The sequence below is a fragment of the Pseudorasbora parva genome, chromosome 25 (genome assembly GCF_024679245.1).
Source record: "Pseudorasbora parva isolate DD20220531a chromosome 25, ASM2467924v1, whole genome shotgun sequence".
In the NCBI taxonomy this organism is placed as follows: Eukaryota; Metazoa; Chordata; class Actinopteri; order Cypriniformes; family Gobionidae; genus Pseudorasbora; species Pseudorasbora parva.
The window spans coordinates 27334031-27360241 of record NC_090196.1 but is presented as its reverse complement, the minus strand read 5'-3'; the positions used below and the strand labels follow the sequence as shown (position 1 = coordinate 27360241).

Genomic DNA, 26211 nt, shown 5'->3' with positions numbered 1-26211 from the left:
GTATATTTTATCCCGCTTAACCTAGCCATCACACGAAACTTTCTGCATTTTTACATTTTTGAAAAGAACTCATTCTGAATGATTTATAAGCTTTTGTACCCATGGGGAGTCGGGGACCTCAATTTAGTCCCCATGAGTCTGTATGCATTCAAGGTGAACTCACTGCTATAGGGATAGAAACACACACACACAAAATTATACATTTAAAACATGCATTTGAAATAGACTTATTTGTTATATTGTATTTCATTTTAAATCAGGCTGAATGAAATTTTGTTTTTGTTTTTTAAGAATAATCATAAATTGATGAGTGAGCATTTGGGTGTGTGTGTGTTGGGGGGGGGGGTCTTGAACTATCTTGGGAAGAAAAATATATATACATTTTAATATGATATTAATGTGCATAATATGTTATGGGGGATATACATGGTGGAGAGATAAAAGATTATATTATGTATGAGTTTACAATTTGTTCATGTCATTACATTGTTAGAGCATAATAAACTTTTACTGTCAAAAGCTAAATGTTTCATAAATTATATTATAATACTTTCATATAACATAAGTATTTTTTGTGTATAATTAAAAAATAGTTTCAGCATTTCTGCGTTTTGTAAAAAATGCATGCTAATATGTCCAAACCCTGTAACGAATGATTTGATGCTTTCATGTACACGCATTCATCCGAGGCCATTACAGTGCACTTATACTGTATTACTGGGGCAGCCTCAGCAAATATAGCCTCGGCTCGATCTGTGTTGTTCTGTAACAGGATTTTTTGGATTGAGTAACGGCTTCTGTTTGTTTTTTCTTCATTAGAGTTTCAGTGGGATTCATTTGCTTTCAGGAGGAAGCAGGAGGGATTTTAGCTCCCGTGGTTTGAGCACAACCACATTAGGGAGGATCACACACATAAACACCCACAGACTGAAATTACCCGCTGGAGCAGAGCAGACGACGTCTATATGCAGCTGATCTGAGAGGACTGAGGGATAATCTTGCCCTTCCGCCTGGTTTGAGGCTCTATAATGAAGCTCGGTAGTTTCTGGGTGGTTTTCAACTCCCACCCAGTTTTAATAACAGGTAAGACAGCGGACTTGGTATATTTGCTATCAGTTTGTACAGATCAAGTTCTAAAAGTTTCTTTTACTTACAGTCTGCAGTGACTCTTTAAAAAAAAAGTGATGTGGTATGTTACTGAATGAGTTTACACACACACACACACACACACACACACACACACACACACACACACACACACACACACACACACACACACACACACACACACACACACACACACACACACACACACACACACACAGGCATTCTAATAAAATATACATCTATCTCCCCCACCAAATAGTTGTGTGTTTCTGTGTCGCCCTCTAGTGGCTAACCAAATCCCCACTTACAAAAACAGTGACAAAATGTTCTCTCTCTCTCTCTCTCTCTCTCTCTCTCTCTCTCTCTCTCTCTCTCGCTCTCTCTCTCGCTCTCTCTCTCGCTCTCGCTCTCGCTCTCGCTCTCTGTCTCTTTTGTTTGATTGGGATGATTAAAACATTTTTGAAACAATATATTTTATTCATATGCTATGATTTATAGTGTTCCCCAGTCAATTTTTAGGTTTCATGATTTTTGTTTGGTGATAATGATTCTTAACTGAGAGATATAACAGAATGAATTTAAATACCATTTCTATCTAGCATAGTTTTGGCATGGCTTTTCTTATTATTTGTGCTTGGTCCCGATAATGGCTGCTATCAGCTAAATGTTTTATTTATTACTACGGTTAAACTTACTACTAAAGAAAATAATGATATGCATAATGTTGTTTGAACAACTTTATTTAATTAATCTGTTCTCCTTTATTTTACCACACAGGTCACTCGAGAACAAAATTGTTGATTACACGGACAAGAGTTTTCCCAAAGAAGGGTCATTCAGTCAGATCGTGAGTTACTAATTCATAAATGCTAGTTGATGACGTGTCAAGATTCTGACATCACAGATCCGCTGGATTTGACGCGCTTGAGCGAGCGTGTCAGCTGGTGATCCACACCCTCGGCTGACCCCTCCCCTTACTGGATGTGGTTGGCCAGCTGGTGTCCATGGAGACGCAGCTGTGGAGTGGGTGAGAAAGCCCGGAGACCCCGACACTCATGAGGGACGGCATCTGCCCTGCAATTTCACAATGTCCTTGGCTCCAGATATGGCTTATATACAAGCACACATCACAAATATCATACATTTTGATGTTCTCAATATTTAAATGCACAAATCATGTTGAACTATGGTAGGCCTATGTAACATAAAACAAAAGTTGCTACTGTTAAACACACCAAGTGTCTGTATTTCACTTTAAATGTCTCACATCAAAGTAATTCAGAGGACCTGTTACAACAACTTAAATAAATGCATGGTTGCAAGTTAAAACATATAATTTATTGTTTTATTTAAACCTTTTAAGTTGCACACATTATTTTGTAAAGTAGAATTTAAACTCAAATTTCTGTGTTAATTGGCTTTTTTAAAATTAGGTTGTAGTAACTTAATAAAAATGTCTTGAAACGTTTTTTTTATTTGATTTGAAATTTGTAGAATTAACGTTCATTACATTACAGTATAAATCTGGGTTACTCTTTATTTTAAGGTGTCTGTGTTACAGTGTAATTATATCTATGTACTGAATAATAATAATAATTAATATGTACACTTCAGGATTAGGTTTGGTTTAGTGTAAAAGTTGCGGCCTTACATTTTTAAGTACAATGAACTTGAATGTTTAAGTCATTTAAACTTAAATTACATTAAACCCACTTATTAAAACATGCTTCACTTATTTTGATGAGTTAAAGCATTACATATGTTGTGAACTTCTTGATCATATAAAATGTATAGTTATTACTATAAGTAACGTGTATCAAGATAAAATAAATAAATAAATAAATATGTTTTTAATACGTGTAATTGTTTTATTTTAACATAATCTGTGTTGACTTTAAATATTCAATTCATTTTAGTAGCAATCTTTTTTAAATCAAGCAATACATTGAATTACTCCCAAAAAATATAAAAAAATTATTAAACAACCCTGGCTGTTACTGCATAATTTTGTTACATAAAATGTAACAGTTAAACTGTGACACCCAAGAGATAATATTCTTTGAGCTCTTTTTACTGCTAGGTGGAAAATAATAATAATTTCATCTTACAGATATTTGTAATTGTTCATGCATTCAGCAAGTTATTCTAAGAAAACATTAATATATATTTTAATAGGTTAATATACAAACCAATATGTTAACCCCTAATTAATAATTTAGGCTGATTTTTCAAATCTGTATTTCTGTATTTTATATTGTAAATTGTATTTAATTTTCAAATGCAATGACGTTTGATTGATGTGGATTTCCCCACAGCCATATTCATAACTGAATTTTTCAATGGCTTCATATTACATTTGCCCACCCCACCCCCATGAAACCACATCAGTTTAACGTAATTGGGCGCAGATGGTCCTTCCTGTTCCATTTAAGTCTTATATGCTGGAGCTTTTATCTTGTTTATACAGGTAAATCTTTCGTAGTTTGCTTTGAGTAGGCTACTTTGTCAGTTTGAAGAGTGCTTTGAAATCTGAAGTCAGAAACTTTGGTCTTTAGCTAATTTTTTTAGGCGACAAAAAAAGGCCTGTTTCAAGGGGAGCATCTTGACTTTTGAAATGCAATGTTTAAATGATGTTTGATTGATGTGCTCGCTGTCATACAGATGTAAAACACGGACGGAATATTAAGCAGTTTACCAGCGAGTGTTGTTTGTGTTTGCTGACACGCGCCATTCCTATGCGCGCGTTCCAGCAGGTGTTTTCGCGGGGAGCCGCGAGCGCTGAGAGGATTTAGCTGAGTTGTGGGAGGAGCGCGCGGGTCAAAACGCTTCAATTCGGCCTGATTTGCAGGTCAAACGAGACGGCACGCTAGTTCTTTCTTTTCATCTCTCCCGCTCTCCTTCATCTCTCCCGCTCGTTATACCCCCGCTTTTCTTCTGCCTATGTGGTCTTGAAAACACTCGACCTCCTCCCCCACTGAGCTTTCAAATGTGCTTGCGAAGGCAAATCGAATAAACCCTTAATCCTAATATTAGGATAAATATTGACATGCGGGGGATTGCGGACATACAATAGGCTAATGATACACCTAATCTCGAGGCTTGCTAACCGTTTAAAAGTACCGGTATACATTATATTGCTAACAGTTTAAAAGTATGTTGCCGAAATGTAATGAAAAATAGGCTAATTATTATAATTAGTGATACCAATTAAACCTAGATGAGTTAAGTTTCTAAAAAACGTTGATGTTGGCTTGATAAAGCTAGACCTGAAGGTTTGAAAAGGGTAAATAAAACCTTAAAGTTTAAAGTAGTTTAAAAAGTCAAAGTTAATTAAAATCTTAAAGTTTAAAGTAGTTTAAAAAGTCAATACAGTCTATCAGAAGATGGATGGATGGATGGATGGATAGATAGATAGATAGATAGATAGATAGATAGATAGATAGATAGATAGATAGATAGATAGATAGATAGATAGATAGATAGATAGATAGATAGATAGATAGATAGATGGATGGATGGATGGATGGATGGATGGACATTATCATGCTCTACATGTTACTCTGGTATCTATTACAGAAATCAATACATCAAAATTCAATGTAAGAACTGTAAGTTGTTGATATAGGCTAGTTAAGGTAAAAACTTAAACTTTACACTTAGGTTTCATCTGTTAACATTAGTCAACACGAACCAACAATGAGCAACTCATTTGTTACAGTATTTATTAATCTTTATTAATGTTAGTTAATACAAAAACAGTTAGGCCTATTTATTGTTTGCTCATGTTAATTCACAGTGCATTAACAAATTTTAACAAATACTGCTTTTGATTTTAATAATGTATTAAATATTAAAATTAAAATAAAGATTAAAACTTCATAAGACTAATTGTTAGCAAAACATAGTTAGCACTAATGAAACCTTATTGTAAAGTGTTGCTGTATAGCTCCATTTACGTTGTGTGTCTCTGAGCTTAAACCGATAATTATTATTTTGATTACAAAACTCAAAAGGTAATTAAAATGACCAAAATAATACTGTTATCCTTGATATCCCTACTGTGAAGTTACTACATGTTTCGTGAGACTAGTTTATCGAGTTTATTCGTGTATTTTGCTAGATAACATCAGTTATATGAACTATCGCAACTTTACCATGCTGGAAAAAACAAACTGAAACATACATTTATATAACTTACACATTTATTAAAGAAACATCTTTACAATAGTGACAAATATGGCTCAGGATCAAGATGAAAAGCTACATTGTTCAACCACAAAAGTATACTTGAAATGTTAAAGTGAATAAAAAAATAAATAAATAACAAGCCATTACAACATATATTAGTACTGAATGATATGTGTAGCCTATATATATATATTAGTCAACAATAAATAAGCTTACTTTTCCTTACTTTAATTTAAAGTTACTTATCAGTTGTACACAATAAAGAGCACTGCTCCTATTAGACAGCACATAAGTAAGATTATTATCACGCAATAACGTGAGTCAGACTCTTGAGATGTCATTATTTCCGGCCGTTTCCCGCCACCGTGATGTCACGCACGGTGCGCGTACCGGTATTTTCCTTCAGATGACGCGATGGGCGATTTCACTCAATGTTCCTGCTTTCCTTATGGACGCTGTCCGTTTTCTTTCGCTTTCCATAAAAGTCTAGGAGAAAAGCAAATTCACAAGATTAAAACGTGAACCATTTGTTTTTCAAATTGACATCGTACTGTTAAACTTGACTGGCAATGTTGTAGTAACGGTCGCGTTTTGTTTAACGTTAACATACCTGTAATGCGCATGTCTCTCTTCGTCTGGTCGACTGTTTTGCGAGGGAATTTTCTTCGGTTATAAACGGCTGTCTTGTTCAAAACTTTAATTGAACGACTCCCGAATTTCGAGGCAACTTGTGCGCTTGTTTCTGTCGTGAGGAAGTCCGCGAATGGCCTCTTCGACACGGCGGTCTGTTCTCTGTAAAATGCCGGACAGTCCTCAGCGGGGCTTTCCTCCCACTTTACTTCCCCGTTCAGCGGCTGTCCTTCGCCGAAATCGAAGTTCCATCTCAGCTGATCCCGTTGGGATATTTCGCGGAGTTTGGATGTCAGCTCTCGCTTCAGCTCGTCGTGATCCACGGGTCCGAACAGATTTCGGCATGTTCCCGTGCGCTTCGTTAGAGGGAGAGTCTCTGAGCTCCTCTGAGGAGGGACAGTTTTCCCTGAGGAGGACAGTCTGTCCCCGGCGATGGTGGAGAGGAGGATGGTAGACATCGCTGATAGTGCCCAAATCCAGAATGAAACGGGTTAAATGGGTGTAAAAATCCCTGAGAAGAAGAAAAGTCGGTGTGAATTGCACCACACGTCGTTATGAAGCATAAAGCTCCTGATCTGTGATCTTGCCGTGATTTAATCTCGTCAGATTTAAAGTCCTGCGCCTCAGATGTGTAAAACCACATGCTCCGCTCCCATTGGTCAAAATCCCCCTTTGGCTTTGTTATTAGACCCGCCTCTACTCGGCTCTGATTGGTTAGACCCACCGTTACTCGGCTACGATGACGAGTAAGACCCGCATACATTTGTACCCCCGTTGACTTTTTCCTCTATTCCTCTGAATCCCCCCCCCCCCCCCCCCCCACACACACACACACAGACCCCACCCGCTCACACTGTACCACCTGGGGTAAAATGCTTAAATTAATGACAATAGTCTAATTAAAAAGTAATTATGAACATAGCGTTAATACATACAGCTGTTAAAGTTCACCGAAAAATGAAAAGTATCCTATAATTTACTCCCCCCTCAAGCCATTCTACGTTATACGAGTATAAAAAAATCCAATTTAGTTTTGAAAGTTATAAATATGGATATTTTTCTTACACAAATGCATCACTTCACTTCAAAAGCCCCCCCTGGAGCCATATGGATTACTTTTATGAGGGAAAGATTTCGCTTTTCGGGGCTTCAAAATTTAGCATATACCATTCACTCCCATCAGCTTGGAAGAACCAGGATATTTTTTGATTGATTGTGTTTGGGTAAAATAAAAAAGTAATATTCACCTAGGATGGCTTGAGGCTGTACATTGTGGGATCATTTTCAATTGAGTGAACCGCCCCTTAAAGAAAAGTTTATTTTTTTTAAAGAATATGTGGTATTTAATGCAGCCTTTTTTCATAATTTAACAAAAACAATTTGATTGTTTGATTGGAAAGTTCATACAATAAACTATTCAAGTAATATTTGTCTTGATTTTTAAAACCATTCTCATAAAATTGTCTCATTTATCCCCAAGCCCGTTCTTCACTGACACGGCTTTACATTATTTTTTTTAAATCTTATTATAATGCCCTTGTGTTAAAATGTTTATGGAGTACTAAGAAGTGTCTGATAATGTGACACTGTGCAAACCAAATTTCCTGAATAAAACTGAACTGATTTACCCTGGCAAACAAGTATTTAATATAAAATAAATTATTTTCATTTATAAATTACTTGTTAATTTCACAATTTTTAAGACAAAATAATTAAGACAGAAAACTAAAGTTTTCTAATTGTAATACTAAAATTAGGGTATGGGACAAAGAAAAATATTTATACATTTAAAGGATTCAAAAGCAGCTCATTTTTATATGCTGTATTATTATATAACTATAAAAATATTATAATATTATAAAAATCACTGATTCTTGAGATGGGACAAACATAGATCTTAAAAAATAAAAACTAACATTACATTATTAAAAATAGGTATTTTTAATAACTCCTGTGCATGCGTATATGACGTCATCGAATTGTGAATGAAACCACCGCGCATGCGCGTCCAGTACGTGTTGGATCTGATCCAGTACGTCACCATGCTACAGGCTGCAGCGAGGACTTCTTGGACTAAAGCCCTATTCGGACGGGATTAGTTTAACATGGGGAGGTGGAGGTAAAGTAATGTTACCTCAGGAATAGTAATGGCCAATTCGCACAGGATAAAAGATAAAACATCTCAGTAAAACAAGCAGAAGTGGGAGAAGTAACAGGAGTAACTCACTTCACCATGGTAACCTCATTGTCGTCATGTGCGTATGCCGTTGCTGTTATCACATGAGCAAACACACAACATGCGCCAGTCTGAACTCCTATATATGTGTGTGTGTGTGTGTGTGTGTGTGTGTGTTTTATAAAACAGTTAGGTCCAGTCTTCTGATTGGATTGTCTTGCTAGGCTAGTAGCCACTTTTTTCCTAGAGCTAAATAAGTGTTGTTCCTCTAATAAGTGCTTTTTATCTTCTTTTTGCTTTTGATCTTCTTTTTGCGGAAAATACTGGACATTTGCCACAGAGTTGTCCCAGCACCTACAACGCAACCGACTGCTTCAAGCACCACGGTAAATGTCTCCGTAATATTTAGGCTTCTGCCATTGTCCGTAATGATTACCGAGATGGCACATTCGGACAGATCTAAAATCACTGAGAACCTCTGGTAATAATTACTTTACCCCCACGTCCCCATGTTAAACTAATCCCATTCGAATAGGGCTTTAGACATATTATCATGCAGTTCCATTGATGTTTTAACATTTTTACACAATAAATTGAAGAACATTAACAAAAACCTTCACCTGAGGGCGTAAATACTGATGGAGTTGACAAAGGTTGAGCTGAGCTCATATTAAATCACATTATTCAGACTTTTTGAGAGCACTTGTCAAACATCAGTGAGCGGGAAATATTGCTCCTCAGAGTTAGAGCTGTCCATGACACTGATTTATTCAGAGTTATAAAAAAATACTGACGGAGTTGACACAAAGTGAGGACACAACTTTGATAGCTATTTTTTAATGGAAAATTCGAGATTGACTTTTGTTTTGTTTGATATCTTAAAGATTTCCGCATTTTAATTGCATTTGTAAACACTTTGTGTGGCAGTTTTACATTGTGAGCTCATGCTGAGGACAGGTCAAATTACATCTGTTTCCATGTATAGAGAGTGCTTTTAAAATGATACTAAAGAAATTATTTAAAACATAAGTAGCCTAATGAATGTCCTGATTATGCAAATGTTCTTTAGATGTCACTATTCAGAGCAGAGTAGACCAATCACAACAGACTGGGCCATCTGGCCAATCAGACAAGAGTAAACCAATCACAACAGACAGGGCCATCTGACTTATCAGAGCAGACCACATTTTCTTTAGATGTAAATATAAGTTGGGCTTTTGTGTTTAGGACATGTATTGTCCCTTATCTCAAGATTTAGAGAACTATAAACAGTCCAAAATACGTGTCAATGTGGCCTTTACCTAAAAGAATAATATCAACGAAATAAATAAATTGGTCTGTGCTCACGAGTCGCGCTTTGTGAATAGTTAAATAGCGCCCTCTTTTGAGTACAATATGGAATTACGTGAAATTAACTCGAGGTAAATATTAATAAGAAGAACAGATATTAAGTTTTTGACCTTGTTAATTGCTGGCTTTAGTCATTATATTTATATTCTGTGACCTGTAGCCTATGTCTTATTGGTTAAATGGGTCTGGTTTGGCGTTTAGCAAAAATACACAAGTTTTGTGAACCTTGTCAGAGCAACCTTGCTCTACAACATCAAGTTTGACCAGCTTTATTAGCCGCAGAAAGCTATAAAAATACAATTGCTCCCATTCAACTATAAATAAGTGAAATGAGATCCACCGAGCACCACTGACATGTTTATTTTGGTGTATTTGTGCTGACTCTACTTTCTGTGACACCATTAGCATGCTAAAACGGCATAATGTGTTTTACTTAAACAGACTGCATACATAATGCATGCCAGTAGTTTCTGCTTTAATGCACTTATACTGTGGACGACGTGATGTTTCCTGCGATGATGACAGACCCTTATGATTATACATTTCCACCACACACGTAATCTATCATCCTGTGTGTAAACAGTGTTTATATGAAATGTAGTTTGTGCTCTCATTATATTATATATTACAATATCACATTGCATTTTGACTAAACGCATTATACGTAAACAATAATTAATAAACACACAATGGTGTGCAGAACAAAGTGCCCTTCATAATTGTGCAGTGCACATGGTTTGATGACCAAAAACACAAATGTGTGACGCCGCCTGTGGCATGAGCGGAAATGACGCCATGCCGCGCGACCTTATGATGATGGTTATATTTTTCTGAAGTGCTGCAGTCTGTAATATAGGTTTATTGGCCCTCGGAAGATGATGTGCCCTTGTTGCGTTCACGTGTAAAGCGTGAAGGCGTTATTTTCCTACTGGTTTTTGAAGCGTCGCATCTACCAGCTACTGTTGATCCGGTTAATGCGCTCGCGCTCCGTTACCGGACAGTGGTGAGACGCGCGTGAGCTCGTACTGTGATTTTAGTAGTTTTATGTCTTATTTCAGGTTTAAAGCGCCGCACAAATGTGCTGGTTTAGGTAGTTCTGATAGTATTTGTTTGTGTAGGTTAGTTACTGAGTTGTGGTGATTTGGTTACAGTTAGTTCAGGAGTAAATCTCAGCATTAGTGTAAGTTACAGGTTTTGGGTTAGTTTGGATTTTTTTTTTTCAATATCAAGTGTGTTATTCAAGGTTGGGTTAGGGGTCAGTTTAGTTGCAGGTCAGGTTAAATCAGTTCAGCACAGGTCTGTTGGGTTTCCTCTAGGTCTGTTAGGTTACAAATAGTTCAGGTGTCAACTAGGTTGGAGTTACAGGTATTGCTTTAAGTTCAGATTGAGAATTATATACCGTTATGTGTTAAGTTTGGTTCGTGTGTTGGGTTTAGTTGTAATTGAAATCACGGGTGGGTTAACGTTAGGTTTAGTTCAAACCACAGGTGTACCCCTGCCGTGATGGCGAAAGGCGAGTGGAAGAGGTCAGGCACAGATGATCTCCAATTAAGCGGCCGCTCTGAGTGTGAGGTGTTTGATGATGGAACCAACACATTCTTCTGGTGAGTTCACATCTCTTATGTTGATCATGGATGTTTGTCTTTCTGTAGTTCCCCCGCGTGTGTGTGTGTGTGTGTCTGTGAGATATCCAGAGGCTGTTAGTATTACAGCTTTGCTCGGCTTTTCTCTTCTGCAACCTCAGCGGAATGACTCTCGAGCCATTAAAAAGGCTTTAAGAAGGACAGATGCTGTGTAAGAGTCTTTTATTAGTCTCTAACACACACTTGTAGAGAAGAAAAACAAGTCTGTAGTAGTCTGTTCAAATCTGGACACTTTCTCTAGGTTAGTTATGGTGTACACAGTGTGTAGAGTCAAAAACTGACCAATGTTTTTAGCAAAAATAAATTGTATGGCCAAAGAACAATTTTGATATATTTCATAATATCCCAAATCACTATTATTATTAATCCAATATAATAATCCAATAATACTTCATATATTGCTTACCATATTTGTATCAGCTGATATATTAAAGCCAATATAAATAAAGTAATTATTTCTCTCATTTGAGACACTTCAGATGCGCACTGTTCACCATGATGGATTTGAATAGCTTGAAATATGATTATAATTTTCTGCTTGGGACATGGATTTTAAGGGGGAGACTTTTATTTTTGTAATCAGGCTCACAAAAATGATATAAAATTAGGATTAAGATTTATCGGCCGATATATCCGTTATCGGCTTTCAAATATAAATAATTATCGGTATCAGCCAAAATTTTCATATTGGTGCATCCCTATTCTTTTGCATTTGTTTTTTTGTCTTGATTTTATTTTAAAACACATTTTCAGAACTGGGGATGCACCGAAATACAATTCTGGGCCAAAACCTAGAAATTCAGGATGCATGAAAATGAATAATAAATGAATTAGGCGATTTAAACTTGTTTAATAATCAGAGTTTTATAAACATTTAAACTGCACATAGGGACATTTTTGTATCAAACTTTTATTAACATAATTATTTCTACTCCAGTAAGTGAAATTTAAACATTTAAACAACAATTAACTGTAATATCTTGTTTTCATGACAGATTTATTAAAACATAGATTAAAGGGATAGTTCACCCAAAAACGAACATGTGATGTTTATCTGCTTACCCCAGGGCATCCAAGATGTAGGTGTGTTTGTTTCTTCAGCAGAACACAAATTAAAATGTTTAACTCTAACCGTTGCTCGTATAATGCATGTCAATGGGATCTATTCAGAATTAATTAGTATCTAATTATACAAGGAACGGTTGGAGTTAAATTTTTTAATTTTTAAGTCTTTTAATATAAAAAAAAATGCAGTCATACTCCTTGAAAATTAATTCCAAGAACTAAATTTGCTGTATACCATTCTCTCTCTCTTTCTCCCCCTTGTGTATGTGAATGTGGGGTGTGTGTGTCGAGGCGTGGTTGTTTTTTTTGATCTACCTGTATACCAGCTCAGCAGGTTTTCGCTGTGAAAATAAAACTAACCCATGACCAGATTTCTGCCAATTACTTTAGAATATAAACTCTGTACTCTGATCACCTTTCCTTCTATCTGCAGGAGGGCACATACCCTGACAGTGCTGTTCATCCTGACATGTGCTCTGGTTTATGTGACACTATTGGAGGAGACGCCACATGACACTGCGTACAACACTAAAAGGTATGGCCGACATGTAGTCATCCATGTCATTTAACTTCAGCACTGGCATCAGAATGCAGTTCAGAGCAGCAGAGAATGAAACTGCTCCATAATATAAAGTTAAAGTTTGATGTGGTCAGACATCTCACATAGCTGTAGCTGGGAGGGGCTTGGCAAGTGTCTTGTTTTCTATTGGCTAACAGGATTATGTGTGACATCTGCTGCTGATCACAAAGTCCAGATCACAGACTGACCCGCTGTGTTTAAGCGCACATGACCTTTATCAGAAGAAAGAGCAGATAGGATTTCTGTATGAATGTCATGTGTGGTATTATTAGATTTTCTTGCAAGATTTAAACCAGTGACTAAATATACTTTGTGAGACGAGCATTCAAACCACCCTACTAATTAAATGAAAACCTTACATATAGGAAGACACTCTGATTACTTATGAATGGGAGAAAGTGCAATACCCAATATGGCACATAAGCCCCGCCTTCTAAATGAAAGAGCAAATCATTGATTAGTAAAGTCATCAAGTCACTGCAGCTTTATTACAATTTAAAATAATGGTATAAATAAATATAATTTATTCCTGTGATAAAGCTGAATTTATCATCATTACTCCAGTCTTCAGTGTCACATGATCCTTCATTCTCATATGATGAATTATTAACAGTGTTGGAAACAGGCTGCTTCATATGTTTTTATAGCCTGTAATATTTTTTTCAGGATTCTTTGATTCAATAAAAAGTTTAAAAAGAGCAACATATACACTATCGTTAAAAAATATGGGGTCAGTCATTTTTTTATTTTTTCCGAAATAAATTAATACTTTTATTCTGCAAGGATGTGTTAAATGGATAAAAGGTGATCATAAAGATTTATATTGTTTGAAAAGATTTCTATTTTGTATAAATGGTTAATGTTTTTAAACTTTCTGTTTATCAGTGAATCCTGAAAAATAAATCACAGTTTCCAAATAAAAAAATATTAAGCCGCAAAACTGTATCCAACATTATCAATCATTATAGATCCTCATTATATAATGATTTGTGAAGGATCATGTGACACTGAAGACTGGAGTAATGATGATAAATTCAGCTGTGATCACAGGAATAAATTACATTTAAAAGAAAATTTAAAATTGTAATATATTTCACAGTATTACTGTTTTTTTTCTTTTCTGTAAGTAAATGCATAAATAAATGTTTTCAAACTTTTGACCGGTACTGTATGTATATATTTTATTGTGATCACTGGAATAAATAAAAGTATATAAGAGAATTTTATATATATCAAAAAGAGTAATATTGTGAAATACTATTACAATTTAAAATTGTACACACACACACACACACACACACACACACACACACACACACACACACACACACACACACACACACACACACACACACACACACACACACACACACACACACACACACACACACACACATATATATGTGTATTTTAAATTGTAATAGTATTTCACAATATTACTCTTTTTAAACAAATAAATGCAGGCATGATGAGAATAAGAGACTTTCAAAAACATTTTGTGTGTGTGTGTGTGTGTGTACACTAAACTTTAGTATCTACCTAGCAATGCCCCAAGACAGCTTAATATCGTTACAGAGAATTTTGTACCGAAAAAAATCTCCAAAATTTTTCCAGAAATGTGGTTACAGTTCCCTTAATCAGTGTTTGATTTTAATATGTATGTTGTCTATTTTTTTTCCAGAGGAATTGTGGCCAGTATTCTGGTGTTCCTTTGTTTTGGAGTAACTCAAGCTAAAGATGGTCCCTTCACGCGCCCTCACCCAGGTCAGACCAGTAACCTTCACTTAAACATAATCGAACCCTTACCCAAGCTACAATGGTGCCCTGTATTCAAAGATGATTTAACATCATGTCTACTTCAGCTTCTGTTTGTTGGTGCGGTTTACAGCGAGGAAGAGATGCTGTAATTGTGAGATCCTGTGGTGCCTTTAGGGTGTAGTAGCTAAAAGTAGTGACTTAACCACACGGTTCAGTAGTGTGACATTTGCTCAGCTGCACTGAGAATAGGTTACCTTTTCCAGTAACATGCTCTCCATCAACCAGCAGTGAAGCGTGACTAAACAAACACATCATTGTTTTTCACATTACATTACAATTGAGCGAGGTCTGGAAAGACCTTGCAAGTAGTGTTGGAAAGACCGATTCATTTGTCTTTATTTCAATGAACAGGTTCATAAAAAGGATTCACACAGACATTTGAGTCATCATTCAATAGTGTTCCCAGAAGTTCATGGCATTTTATGCTTTCTTTTTGTGTTGGAATATAAATGTAAATAATTAACTGCATCCCTGTTTTAGATTAAATTATGTAGATTGAGTTTTTTTATATTTAAATTCACTGTAAATTAAGGCTGACCATTTAATTGAAATAAACCCAAAATTGTGATACATTATGCACGTTTACCTGCAAGCATCTGGTGTTTTCAGTGACTCACACTGGGTTGCTTTACAGTAGAAACTTAAATCAGCACTAGGTAACTTTTCAACCTTAATAATATATTTTCTAGACTCTTGTGATGATACATCGACTTACAATAGGTTGAATGACACGTCTGCCATAGCCTGATTGGGTCTGTATCGTTTTTAATTGTACTTTTAAACTTTGGGTTTCGGGTAGTAACCCGAAATCAAAAAGAACTACAAAATTCGACTGCTTTACGTCATATACGTCACTTCCACCACCACCCCCACTTCCTTACATTCGGACGTGCGAGCCCAACTATCGTTTGTTTGTCGGATGTTATAGCCATGTCCGAAGCAGGTTTTGTTGGAGGAAAGCAATAAGAGGAAACGGAAAAGTGATCGGATTAAAGGAAGGACGAGGATCAACATTGGGCCAGCGTTTGCTCGTTGGCATGAGCTGAAGGAGGATGTGGCGTGCCTGACCGATGCTGACTCGGCTGTCATGCTTGCTATGGTTATTACCTACCACTCAAACATTGAATTGAAGTATCATAGATTCTGTAAAACGGTAACCAATAGACTAGGCTAAATGTGAGCATCGGGATAATTTGGCGTTTGAAAAATAAAACCCATGAAATTATATTCATATGACATGCTGAAACATGCCACTGTACCTGTGATGAAGACATTTCACACGTGACGCAAGCAGAAAACCTGCATGTGAACTCCTCCTGCAGTGTTCAGGGTAATGGTTAGTAATGTGCGGGTCTGCTTTTTTTCCAACCTGTGGGTCCCGCTTTTATGAAATTATTTGGCCCGCCCCACACCGCTGTATATATTTTTACAACACGCATGAACGGGCCCGAACGTGGCCAAACCCATGAACGACCATTAAATAGACATACGGGGTCCGCGGGTTATGAGATGACCCGCTCATCATTAGTTCAGGGCTATCATGGTTGTCACGTCAACAAATGCACGCGCGATTGCATCCCCTGTTGTAGGATGACAGAGTTTACGACAGTAGTTGAGGACAATATTTTTTCCCAACTGAAGGGGGACCCCAAGAGCAAAAGTTACCTAGTGCTGATTTAAAGTGCTCACTGCTCATTGAGAATTTTTTCCAAAATAAAAAGCTTAAAAAGCTTAAAGGTTTAACGTTTAAAAATTAAGGAATTAAAGATATGTTTACATGACAACAATGTAAAAACTGAAGCGGTTTTGTCAATTTTCACGTATAGTTGACAACATTTTCGAAACAATGTCAGACAGAGCCACGAAACAGACTGAAAACACTGCAATGTTCATGCCAGGCCAGTAGTTGCCGACATCACTTTGTAAATAAACGCTACACAGAAACTTAATAGACCTATAGACTGAACACCTAATACACATGACGTCACTGTTTTCACAAATTTGTGTTTTTGTAGTTTACATGGAGATAATAACACTATAATTTTCTAAAATGTTTCTTTGAAAACTCAAATTTTGCATTGTTAGGCCCCCTAAAATGTTGTTGTCATGTAAACAAACAGCCAAAACTTATAAAACTTTTACCATTTTTAGTTAGAAACTATGTAAAATCACCTGAGACAGCCATAAATATTAGTATTATAGTTTTACAGTTATAGTTGTACATGCATGCATGCATAGCATACATACATACATACATACATATATACATATATACATACCGGTACATATTAAATGCAGCTAACTACAAGAGCTATATTTTATCAGGCACACGAACAATGAAGATTTGAAGTAAAACAGAGAATAGTGTTGTAGCAACAGTAACTGGCTTCCTCCTTCAACACACACTCTCTCTGTTGTGCTATGAGGGCCGACTCGCTTTGCTGGATAAGCTGGTCCTGTTTTCAACACATCACCCCTCCGGTCAGCAGAGAAGAAAGCATTCGGGCCTTTCAAGATAACTGCCAAATTATAAGTTTGGCATCCTGTCTTTGTAAAAGCGGTGTGGAATTTCAGTCCCAGTGAAGTATGTGAGGTTGTTTTAGAGGAGGAGAGCGTCTGGGGTTTCCAACATAAAGGCAGACTCTAGAGATAGATGCAAACAAATGGTTTACAAAGCAATTAAGTCAAAAAGGGCTTCACTAACTTAATCTCTATTCATAATTCAAGCATTTTAAAGTGCTCCATTATACTTTTTTTTTTTTTAAATATTACCTTGTGTGCAATGCAATAAAGCTATTAGTGAATGTATAAGGTCTGCAAAGTTTTAAAGACCAAAGTGCATGGCAAATAAAGTGATTATCTCCTAAACGAAAGAACCATTTCGGAACTGCCTGAAACAAGTATTCAGCAATTCCAGTCTTATTTCCTGTTACATATCTGTGTAACACATTTGCAAAATGCTAGCCTGTGGTCATTAGCTAACTGCTAACAATGCCTACTTTGCCCCTCAAACACTGTAGTTGTAGCTGAGGAAGAGTTTGGTTAGTGTTGTCTGCATGTCGAGAAGACACTGTTTTCTGTGCTGCCAAAGAAAATCCACTTTGCTCCAAAGGATGAGGACTTAAGCTCGAATTGATATGTTAAATCCGGTGCCATCATTACTGTTCGTATCCCTGCATATCAAGTACTGAGGAACATCCAGAGCTGAAGTTCAGATATGGACGTTTGGTTCCCGACATGCGCAGACTGGGCCATCTGACCACTCAGAGCAGACTTTTATGTATTGACCAAATATTGTAAAGCCTTTATGGAGACAGTATTTCCACATGAAGGAAAGTTTGAATTTGGCTTCATGAATATGACTGTGGTGGCTCATGCCGTCTTCATGGAGCTTGTGTAATTGCAAATGTTTTTTTATTCTTGAAACAAACCTCAATGCAGATGAATTTTAATGGTTTAATGCCAGATGTTTCAGATGTGATACAAACAACAAAAAGTTCAACACAAACCCCCATTAATCTCCTGTACAAGATTTATAATTTGAGCTATTAATATTTTACTGCATTAGTTTTTGTTTATGCAAGAGGTGATGGTATGCGTTTGTCTCTGCAGCTTACTGGCGTTTCTGGCTGTGTGTTTCTGTCGTGTATGAACTCTTCCTCATCTTTATCCTGTTCCAGGTACGTTATCTGCCTCAACTTTACACAACTTTACATATTTTATTGATTATTGCATCCTATTTAAATGTGATCTGATTTTTTTGTATTTCAGACAGTTCATGATGGCAGGCAGTTTATGAAGTACATTGACCCAAAGCTTGGCGTCCCTCTTCCTGAAAGAGATTATGGAGGAAACTGTCTCATTTATGACCCTGGACACCCTACCGACCCCTTCCACAATATCTGGGTATGCATTACAACCAACATAATAAAAACAATATCCACACAGATAATAAAGATGCATCTGTTACAGAGGGTCACTTATAGGGTATGAAATATACATCTAATCCTAGAGATAATGTACATCACAGAATAAGCTCTAATGATAATGACTGGTAGACTGTATGTTATCCTGCTCTTAAAAGGTTACTTTCAAATAAATGGACATTAAATATTGATGTATTATAATATGAGAAGAGGCTGCCGTGTGATATGAGTGACAAAACAAGCACAGCTGTGCTAACTTCTGTAATGTGATTTATTTTTTATTTTACCTTAAGTTTTAATTTTAGTTGTAACCATAAATATACTATAAATAGTATGGCATAAGCAAGGTCCTAATTATTATTTCAAGAGGATTTAAATTTAAAGACAGCAAAACAGGAATTGAATTAAAATATAAATAATTAACAATTCTGACTTGTGCCTTTGCTTAAAAGGCTTTAGTGTGAGGTATATCATTTTATAAAACTTGTTTTTTTCAACCTGTGTAATTTGAAGTTTAAATAATTTTATGGTTTGGATGTTACCATAGTTTTGCCTCAAAACCCTGCAAATACCCCATTTTAATAATAATAATAATAATAATGCGTTCGATTTGTATAGCGCTTTTCAAGGCACTCAAAGCATTTTAAATACCATGTACTGATTAATTGATGAGGCCAGGGAAATTTATTAAAATTAATAGGGTACTTTTTCTTTTTTTGACCCTCATCTGTCCTTTGAGTGTTCATTGGAGTGGGCTAAGACCTTAGGACTTTTTTCACACTTGAACCACAAATAAACAAAAAAAATATTGACAGTATTCGAGGAGTTTATGTGGTTGAAATTAAAATAAGCAACAAATCCTTCTCTCACGGGTCAAATTGACTCCATTAGGAATAAATGTAATGCGAGGAATGATTCGTGCATCGAGTACCATAACTCATGATAATCGCTTATCATATAGAAAAACCTTAAAAATGCTCAAAATTAAAACAAAACTTTTTTTTAATAATGTGTATCTGAATGCATATCTAAAAGAAAATGATTTTAGGACCCAACGGAACAGCTTATCTATAATGCCATCTTATGGTCAGGTGTATGTGTGGAAATGCAGCGCTGTTTTATCATCTTACACACATTTGAGTGTGTTAAAAGCTATGTTATAGTGCTACTATGTGAGACTTGCTCACACTGCAGTGAGCGAGATCAATATTAGGCATGGTAAAATGTGGTACTCTGTGCGGTAAACCAAGAACACCAGATTTAAACAATAAGACTAACTGTGTTTAGCTGGAGAACAATGATTAGATCCTGTCCATGAATGATCCAAACAGTTGCTCACCTGTCTAATAAAACGCATCAGATATTAAAACGCTTATTTCACTAAATTATAAACATTCTTGGAAACATTTGAGATAATGTACGTACACAAGTCACTAAAATATGACTCATTGTTCTAGTGGTTAATGAATATTTTAATCCAAAAATCTTACTTATTGTGCCTTTCACAGGGTGAGTATACAATATAATAATTAATATTAAAATATATCAATTTAAAGGTAAAAACTTTTTTTTTTTTTTAAATCTCCCAAAAAATTTCATTAAAAATAGAATCAAATATCATAAAAATGAAATGATATAAGCTTTACAGTACCAAAAAAGTATAATTTTAGGGCTTCAGGTCATTTTGATCCATGACTGATTTGTTACATGAAGGTTGAAGGTTAATGTTGTTTTTAATACTTTACTTTGATTATGCATTAGAAAACAATTGTTATTTTACTATTACTATTTTCCCAACAGGACAAAATGGATGGATTTGTTCCTGCTCATTTTCTCGGCTGGTACATTAAGGTGGGTGTCTATAGCTGAATCTGTCAGCTGATGTCTGATTTGACACGCTACCACATGCTTGAAATCGGACAGCATCAAAAAACGTAATTGGAAATGTTTAGTCATATGCTTGTGTCTGTGTGTGTCAGACACTAATGATCAGGGACTGGTGGATGTGTATGATCATCAGCGTGATGTTTGAGTTCCTGGAGTACAGTCTCGAACACCAGCTGCCTAACTTCTCAGAGTGCTGGTGGGACCATGTGAGTAAAACACACCAGATACACCCTGTGAATCATACAGTAAAGAGGTCAGATTATAAATGAATCTCTCCTGCTGCAGTGGATCATGGATGTGTTATTGTGTAACGGGTTGGGCATTTACTGCGGCATGAAGACGCTCGGTTGGCTCTCCATGAAGCCGTATCAGTGGCAGGGATTGTGGCACATCCCAACATACAAGTAAAAACACATTAAACCTCTTAAAGCAACCTCTAAAACTCTGAACTGTCATAACATCCTAAAATTTTTGTGTTTCAGGGGGAAAATTAAGCGAATCGCCTTTCAGTTTACCCCGTACAGTTGGGTGAACTTTGAATGGCGTCCAGCCTCTAACCTGCGAAGATGGCTGGCGGTGTTGGGTATTATTTTCATGGTGAGTCACATGACTAGTGTTTACAATTACCGCACAGTGATTTTGAAATAAAAATGACCACTTTTTCCCTCCTTATTTGCAGTTCTTGTTGGCAGAGTTAAATACATTTTATTTGAAGTTTGTCCTGTGGATGCCCCCTGAGCATTATCTGGTGCTTTTGAGGCTCGTCTTCTTTGTGAACGTGGGTGGAGTGGCCATGCGAGAGATCTACGACTTCATGGATGATCCGTAAGTACAATCTAGAGCATGGGTCTCAAACTCGCGACCCGTGGGATTATATTTTGTGGCCCCTTACTTGACATCAAAGTTTAGTGATAATGCGGCCCGTTTGTTCTGAAACGCACCATTTTGCTGGGTCATTGCGTGTGCCGTGCTTGTCATGCTTTTATTTTCAGTATGACAAGCCCAGCTTCACCTGGAAGCAGCTGCCTCACTGTGTCTGTGTGTGTGTGTGTGTGTCTGTGTGTGTGTGTTTGTGTGTGTGTGGGTGGCTCGGCCCTCCCTCATGCAGTATAATTGGTTGACACTGTGTGATTGACAGGAACAGAATGTAAGGCTGATCAGACAGTCGAAATAAATGTGGTGTAACAGCAAATGTCAATATCAAAATGATTGAGATGGCCAATCAAATCAATGTAGGGCGGATTTAAGTTCTCTTTTGGCTCATGCGCACAGCCTTCACACACAGACGAGCGCGTCAGTCTATCGCTCAGTGCCATTGCGGAGAGAATCTATTCTTTCCGGTGAAATCACAAAACAAAATGCTCACAAACGTGTCCCTGCTGTTAATATACAAGCATTGATGAACATTTTTGATTTTAATTACGAAAAAGAAAAACTATATGAGTGCGGATCAGAACCTGAAACTCAACCATTAGGTCACTGGGGAACTAAAATAATAATAGCGGATTTATAAAAAATCTCAAGACTAAAAATATATTTGACGCAAATTAATGCAAGTATTGTTTGCAAATGGTCCCAAAAAGAATATTTCTCAACTAGAATTTAGTTCACTGTTCTGTTTGACCTGGTTATGGCCTTGCTTTGAATTAGTCTATTATTTTGAATAAAATTAAAATCATTCATTATTTCATTATTACCATGTTGACCAACATGTTAATAATAAAGATTGAGAATGGATCAGTTGTGCTCCTTTTTGTGGAATACTTGAAACACTTTTTTTTTGTGTGGAAAACCTGATCTAGAGTTTCTCCAAATCCAAATGGCTTCTCACTAACTGTTGTCTATTGAGGCTGCTACCTTCTAAGGTGACATCCTAGCTTCACCTGACAAAAGCAGCAATTTTGTTAAAGTCGGCGTGAAACAGAAGTTGCGGTCCTTTCTTCTCTACTGTGATGTATATATGAGTCAAGGCACTTAAAGGCACAATATGTAAGATTTTTTTATTTAAAATATATTCTTAAACCACTAGAACAGTGCTATCTATTTTGTTAACTTACATTCTTAAATGTTCCCAAGAATGTTTAAATCCAGAGAGATAAGCTATTTTAACCAGGACACTGCCCGTGTCCATGCGTCGCCAATCAGTGACATCATCCCCGCGTTACCCTCAATTTCCGAGTTTTAATAATTTAATAATTTTTTTATAAGACAGGTGAGCCAACTGTTTGGATACATTAATCGACAGAAAAGTAATCATTGCATCAACACAGTTAGGCTGTGTGTCCACCAAAGCATTTTAGTTAGCTCAAGCGCTGAATGTTCAGCGTTTTTTTACAAGTTGCCGAGAGTTGAAGAATGTCCAACTTTGAGTAAAATGCAGCGCTCATCACTGTCACTCTTCACCCAGCCGTCCAATCAGATTGAAGGAGGGGCGGGACACACACAACACCGACCAACCGCCACTTTCTGCTTGTATGATAACATCAACAGAACAGATGAAAGCAAGTAGCATAATAACAGAAAAAAATAATTTAAAACAAGGGCCAGAGCAAATACTTTACATTTTATCCGCATTTTTTGAAGCTCTCAAGCGCTCAGCGCGGTGGACCTACGGCCTTAGTCTTACTGTTTAAATCTGGTGTTCTTGATTTACCGTTTTGCCATGCCTAATATTGATCTAGCTCACTGCAGTGGGATTAAGTGTCTCAGAGTAGCTCCGAGTGAATGCACAAAGTAGCATTATAACATAACTTAAGCATTCAAATGTATCTAATATGATAAAATAATTCAAAGTTCTGCTAAATCCTGGCATCATCAATCTACGCCATTGTTTTGATTAAGCAACCTCTAGCTACAAAAAATGATGTTCAATGTTCAAATCTCCCTTTCATTTTGGAAGATCCTTGCCATGTATTGAGGAATTGTCTTATTTGAAAGTAATGCTGTGCTATTAAGATGTTGTTTGGAGAGGTTTCTTTGGGACATGCTTGTGAGGCCTAAAAAAATTATCTAGCTCACTAGGAAAGGTTTTTTTTTTTTTTGCTCTCATGCCTTCATTTGTGTTTTTGCTGTAAGTAAATCTAATGTATCATTTGCATTTTAGGAAATTCCATAAAAAGTTGGGACAGCAAGCATGGATTGTGGCAACCATCACGGTTACAGAGTTTCTGATCGTGGTCAAATACGATCCCAATACCATCATGCTGCCAATCCCCTTCTTCGTCACTCAATGCTGGATACTCGGAATCGCTCTCATCCTCATCTGGACCTTGTGGCGTTTTTTCATCCGGTAATGACCCTGCATATCATCTCTTTAACCATATCTATCTATCTGTCTATCTATCTGTCTGTCTGTCTAATCTTCTCATCTCTTTAACCATATCCATCCATGAGAAAAGCATCTACGGCATTACACAAAGTAGTTTTATAAAGAAATATTTTATATGATTTGACAGAATTTATTACACAAACTTTTAGGCTACAATGGCCATTATTTTTTTTATTTTTCAGAATCTGCATCTGAATTGGTATTTAAATATATTTACAGACCGTCACAGTTTGAAGCTCAGAGGTGGCATGAATGCATTAACACTGCAGTTACAATTTCATATTAATAAAGTAATGAGTTTAATGCATCTTAAATGAGTATTAAAGTGATGATTCACCCAAAAATAAAAATTGTCGTCATTTACTATCACTGTTGTTTCAAACCCGTATGACTTTCTTTTTTTTTTTTTCTTTGGGGAATATAAAAGAAGATAATTTGAGAAATGTCTCAATATATTTTTTGTTCATCCAATGGAAAATCACTGATAGCCAAAACTTGGGTACCGACATTTCTCCTTAAAATATTTTATTTTATGTTCCTCAAAATGAAAAGATTCATACAGATTTGAAACAACATGAAGGCGAATAAAAGATTTTAAGAGAAAAATGTCAATCTTGACTATTTTCATGTAATACTGCAGGGAGGATGTTATTACTATTTATTTAGTAAAGTATTAACTGAGCAAGTGTTCTGCATTGACAGTGACATCACACTCCGGTACAAAGAAACACGGCGGCGCAGACAGGAAGGGTCTTCGGAGCGGGACAGAGTCCCTGGACATGCTGAGGGCAGCAATATGGCCGCGTCTGGCCGTAGCAAGCTAAACGGCAGTATGGACACCGTCCGACAAAGGAAGTCATGAATCCATCCTTCCACACACAAACAGCCATGTGCTGCACATCACAACTGGACACACGTTTGTGTTTGTAATCCTGTTTAGATCATACCAACGCTCATGGTGTCTGTCGAGCTGCTTCTAGACAGGTGATGCCACCATTTTCTCTCCTCACGGAGAGGGTTGTTGTTTATTTAGGAAAAAATGTCTTTGTAGCTGTTACATAGGTAAGGCGTTTAGGGTTCGGGGTCCACTGTCCCTCTGGTTTGGGGTTTATTGATCGGTGCTATGCAGGAAGACACATTTCGATGCAGAACACTATGCAGTGAGCTGAGGGTAAAGGAAGTGCACATATAGCCATTTACGAATAAAACAATCCTTTTTAAGTTGCGTTTAGAGGGTAGCTACACAGGAAAGTGCTCCTAAACATCTTGCATAAGCTGCAAAACTATATTTAAAAAGCTAAGAGAATGTAATTATTTAATCGGCTGTATACTTCTGCTATGTTTAGGAGGTTAGCGTGCCTGTTACACAAGCAACTCGCACATGGACAATCCTTCTGACCATTTTAACATGGGTCAGTGCCATGACTGGACCAAAACTGACACTTTCGTTTGCATGTGTGAATGTGTGAACCATAACAGCCAAAACACTCATCTTGCTAATGCTGTTTTTATTTCTGCAGGGAAACCATAGACAGAACCTTTTGGGTCTGATAAATAATTTAAAAATCCCAAAGCTTATGCTGTCTATGTTTAGGATCTGGTCGCAGTTGTGTTGTAATAGTGTGTCTGTATTCTGATAATGTGCAAAATCGGCCTGATCTGGTGAATCAAACGCCATTATATTCTAACTGTGAAAGTCAACGTCTAGCATTAGTTTGACTTCAGCGCCAATGCCTGAGCTGTGTAGTATCATGTTACTGAAGGTGTTTAGGGTTCCTTTTGATTTAACTATGAGGGGAAAGTTAAAATCGCTAGATGTTCTCGTCCAAATGATCAGAATTATCTCTCTCTGAAATCTGTGTGGGACCATGTGATGATCTGTATGCCTCTGCTTCTAGTGATTCATGTAGACATGTTACAGCTGGGAGTCCGTATTTTATAATGTTTTCAAATAAATAAAAAGGGAGTTCTTACTCTTTAACATTTTTTTTAATCTATGCAGTGCATGTTTCATTCATATTAGCTCAGGATTTCTGCAGGTTTTAATTTGCCTTTACACAGTAAATATCTTAAATTTATCATCATGGCATGATAATGTTGCATGTATTCCCTCAAACATAATATCTGTCAAATGTGTCAATGAAAGTTATGAAATCTTACCTTAGAATTAAGTAGATTTTTCTGAACCTATTGCCAGATATTTGTTCTTGTTTTAATCACTTCATTTTGATACATTTTTTTAGACTTCATACTTATTAGACTGCTTCTCAAGAAAATGCATTTTGATTTAAAAAACTTTAGAAATGTGCAGTGCACTAGGAAAAAAGACAAAAATACTCAAAAGTCCCTTCAAGGAAGGAACGGTGGTGAACCGGCCACAGGGCCAAGGCTCCTTGATGCACGTGGGGAGCAAAGGCTGGTCCGTGTGGCCCGATCAAACAGACAAGGTACTGGAGCTTTAAACTGCTCAAGAGGTTAATGCTGGATCTGATAGAAAGGTGTCAGAATACACA

The 26211-nt window shown here is 36.7% G+C and overlaps 2 protein-coding genes across 3 annotated transcripts; one reads left to right on the top strand and one right to left on the bottom strand.

The window, feature by feature from the left end:
* Positions 1–5353: 5353 nt before the first annotated feature.
* On the bottom strand, positions 5354–6566 carry cdkn1cb (cyclin dependent kinase inhibitor 1Cb). Its single transcript, XM_067436655.1, has 2 exons — positions 5906–6566; positions 5354–5781 (listed from the first exon to the last, which is right to left on the bottom strand). The coding sequence occupies exons 1-2, from the start codon at positions 6381–6383 to the stop codon at positions 5720–5722; spliced, it is 540 nt and encodes a 179-aa protein (XP_067292756.1). The 5' UTR covers positions 6384–6566; the 3' UTR covers positions 5354–5719.
* A 3659-nt stretch (positions 6567–10225) lies between these two features.
* ptdss2 (phosphatidylserine synthase 2) lies at positions 10226–25679 on the top strand. Of its 2 annotated transcripts, XM_067436531.1 has the most exons (13): positions 10226–10454; positions 10927–11055; positions 12593–12694; positions 14421–14503; positions 18170–18237; positions 18329–18463; positions 20284–20334; positions 20463–20576; positions 20656–20774; positions 20853–20967; positions 21050–21195; positions 23474–23659; positions 24401–25679. In XM_067436531.1, exons 1-13 carry the CDS (start codon positions 10426–10428, stop codon positions 24558–24560), a joined length of 1437 nt encoding a protein of 478 aa, XP_067292632.1. In that variant the 5' UTR covers positions 10226–10425; the 3' UTR covers positions 24561–25679. The 2 variants fall into 2 exon arrangements, with proteins under 2 accessions (XP_067292632.1, XP_067292633.1); XM_067436532.1 differs by having other exon boundaries at positions 10226–11055.
* Positions 25680–26211: the final 532 nt, after the last annotated feature.

What these genes read in the sequence shown, in the direction of transcription:
- ptdss2 (XM_067436531.1), top strand. Translation starts at nt 10,426, where the DNA reads ATGCGCTCGCGCTCCGTTACCGGACAGTG. An exon ending in ACTGCGTACAACACTAAAAG is followed by an intron (nt 12,695 to 14,420) that starts GTATGGCCGACA and finishes TTTTTTTTCCAG; the next exon opens with AGGAATTGTGGCCAGTATTC. An exon ending in TTGTGGCGTTTTTTCATCCG is followed by an intron (nt 23,660 to 24,400) that starts GTAATGACCCTG and finishes CTGCATTGACAG; the next exon opens with TGACATCACACTCCGGTACA.
- cdkn1cb (XM_067436655.1), bottom strand. Translation starts at nt 6,383, where the DNA reads ATGTCTACCATCCTCCTCTCCACCATCGCCGGGGACAGACTGTCCTCC. An exon ending in GAGAGACATGCGCATTACAG is followed by an intron (nt 5,782 to 5,905) that starts GTATGTTAACGT and finishes CTTTTCTCCTAG; the next exon opens with ACTTTTATGGAAAGCGAAAG.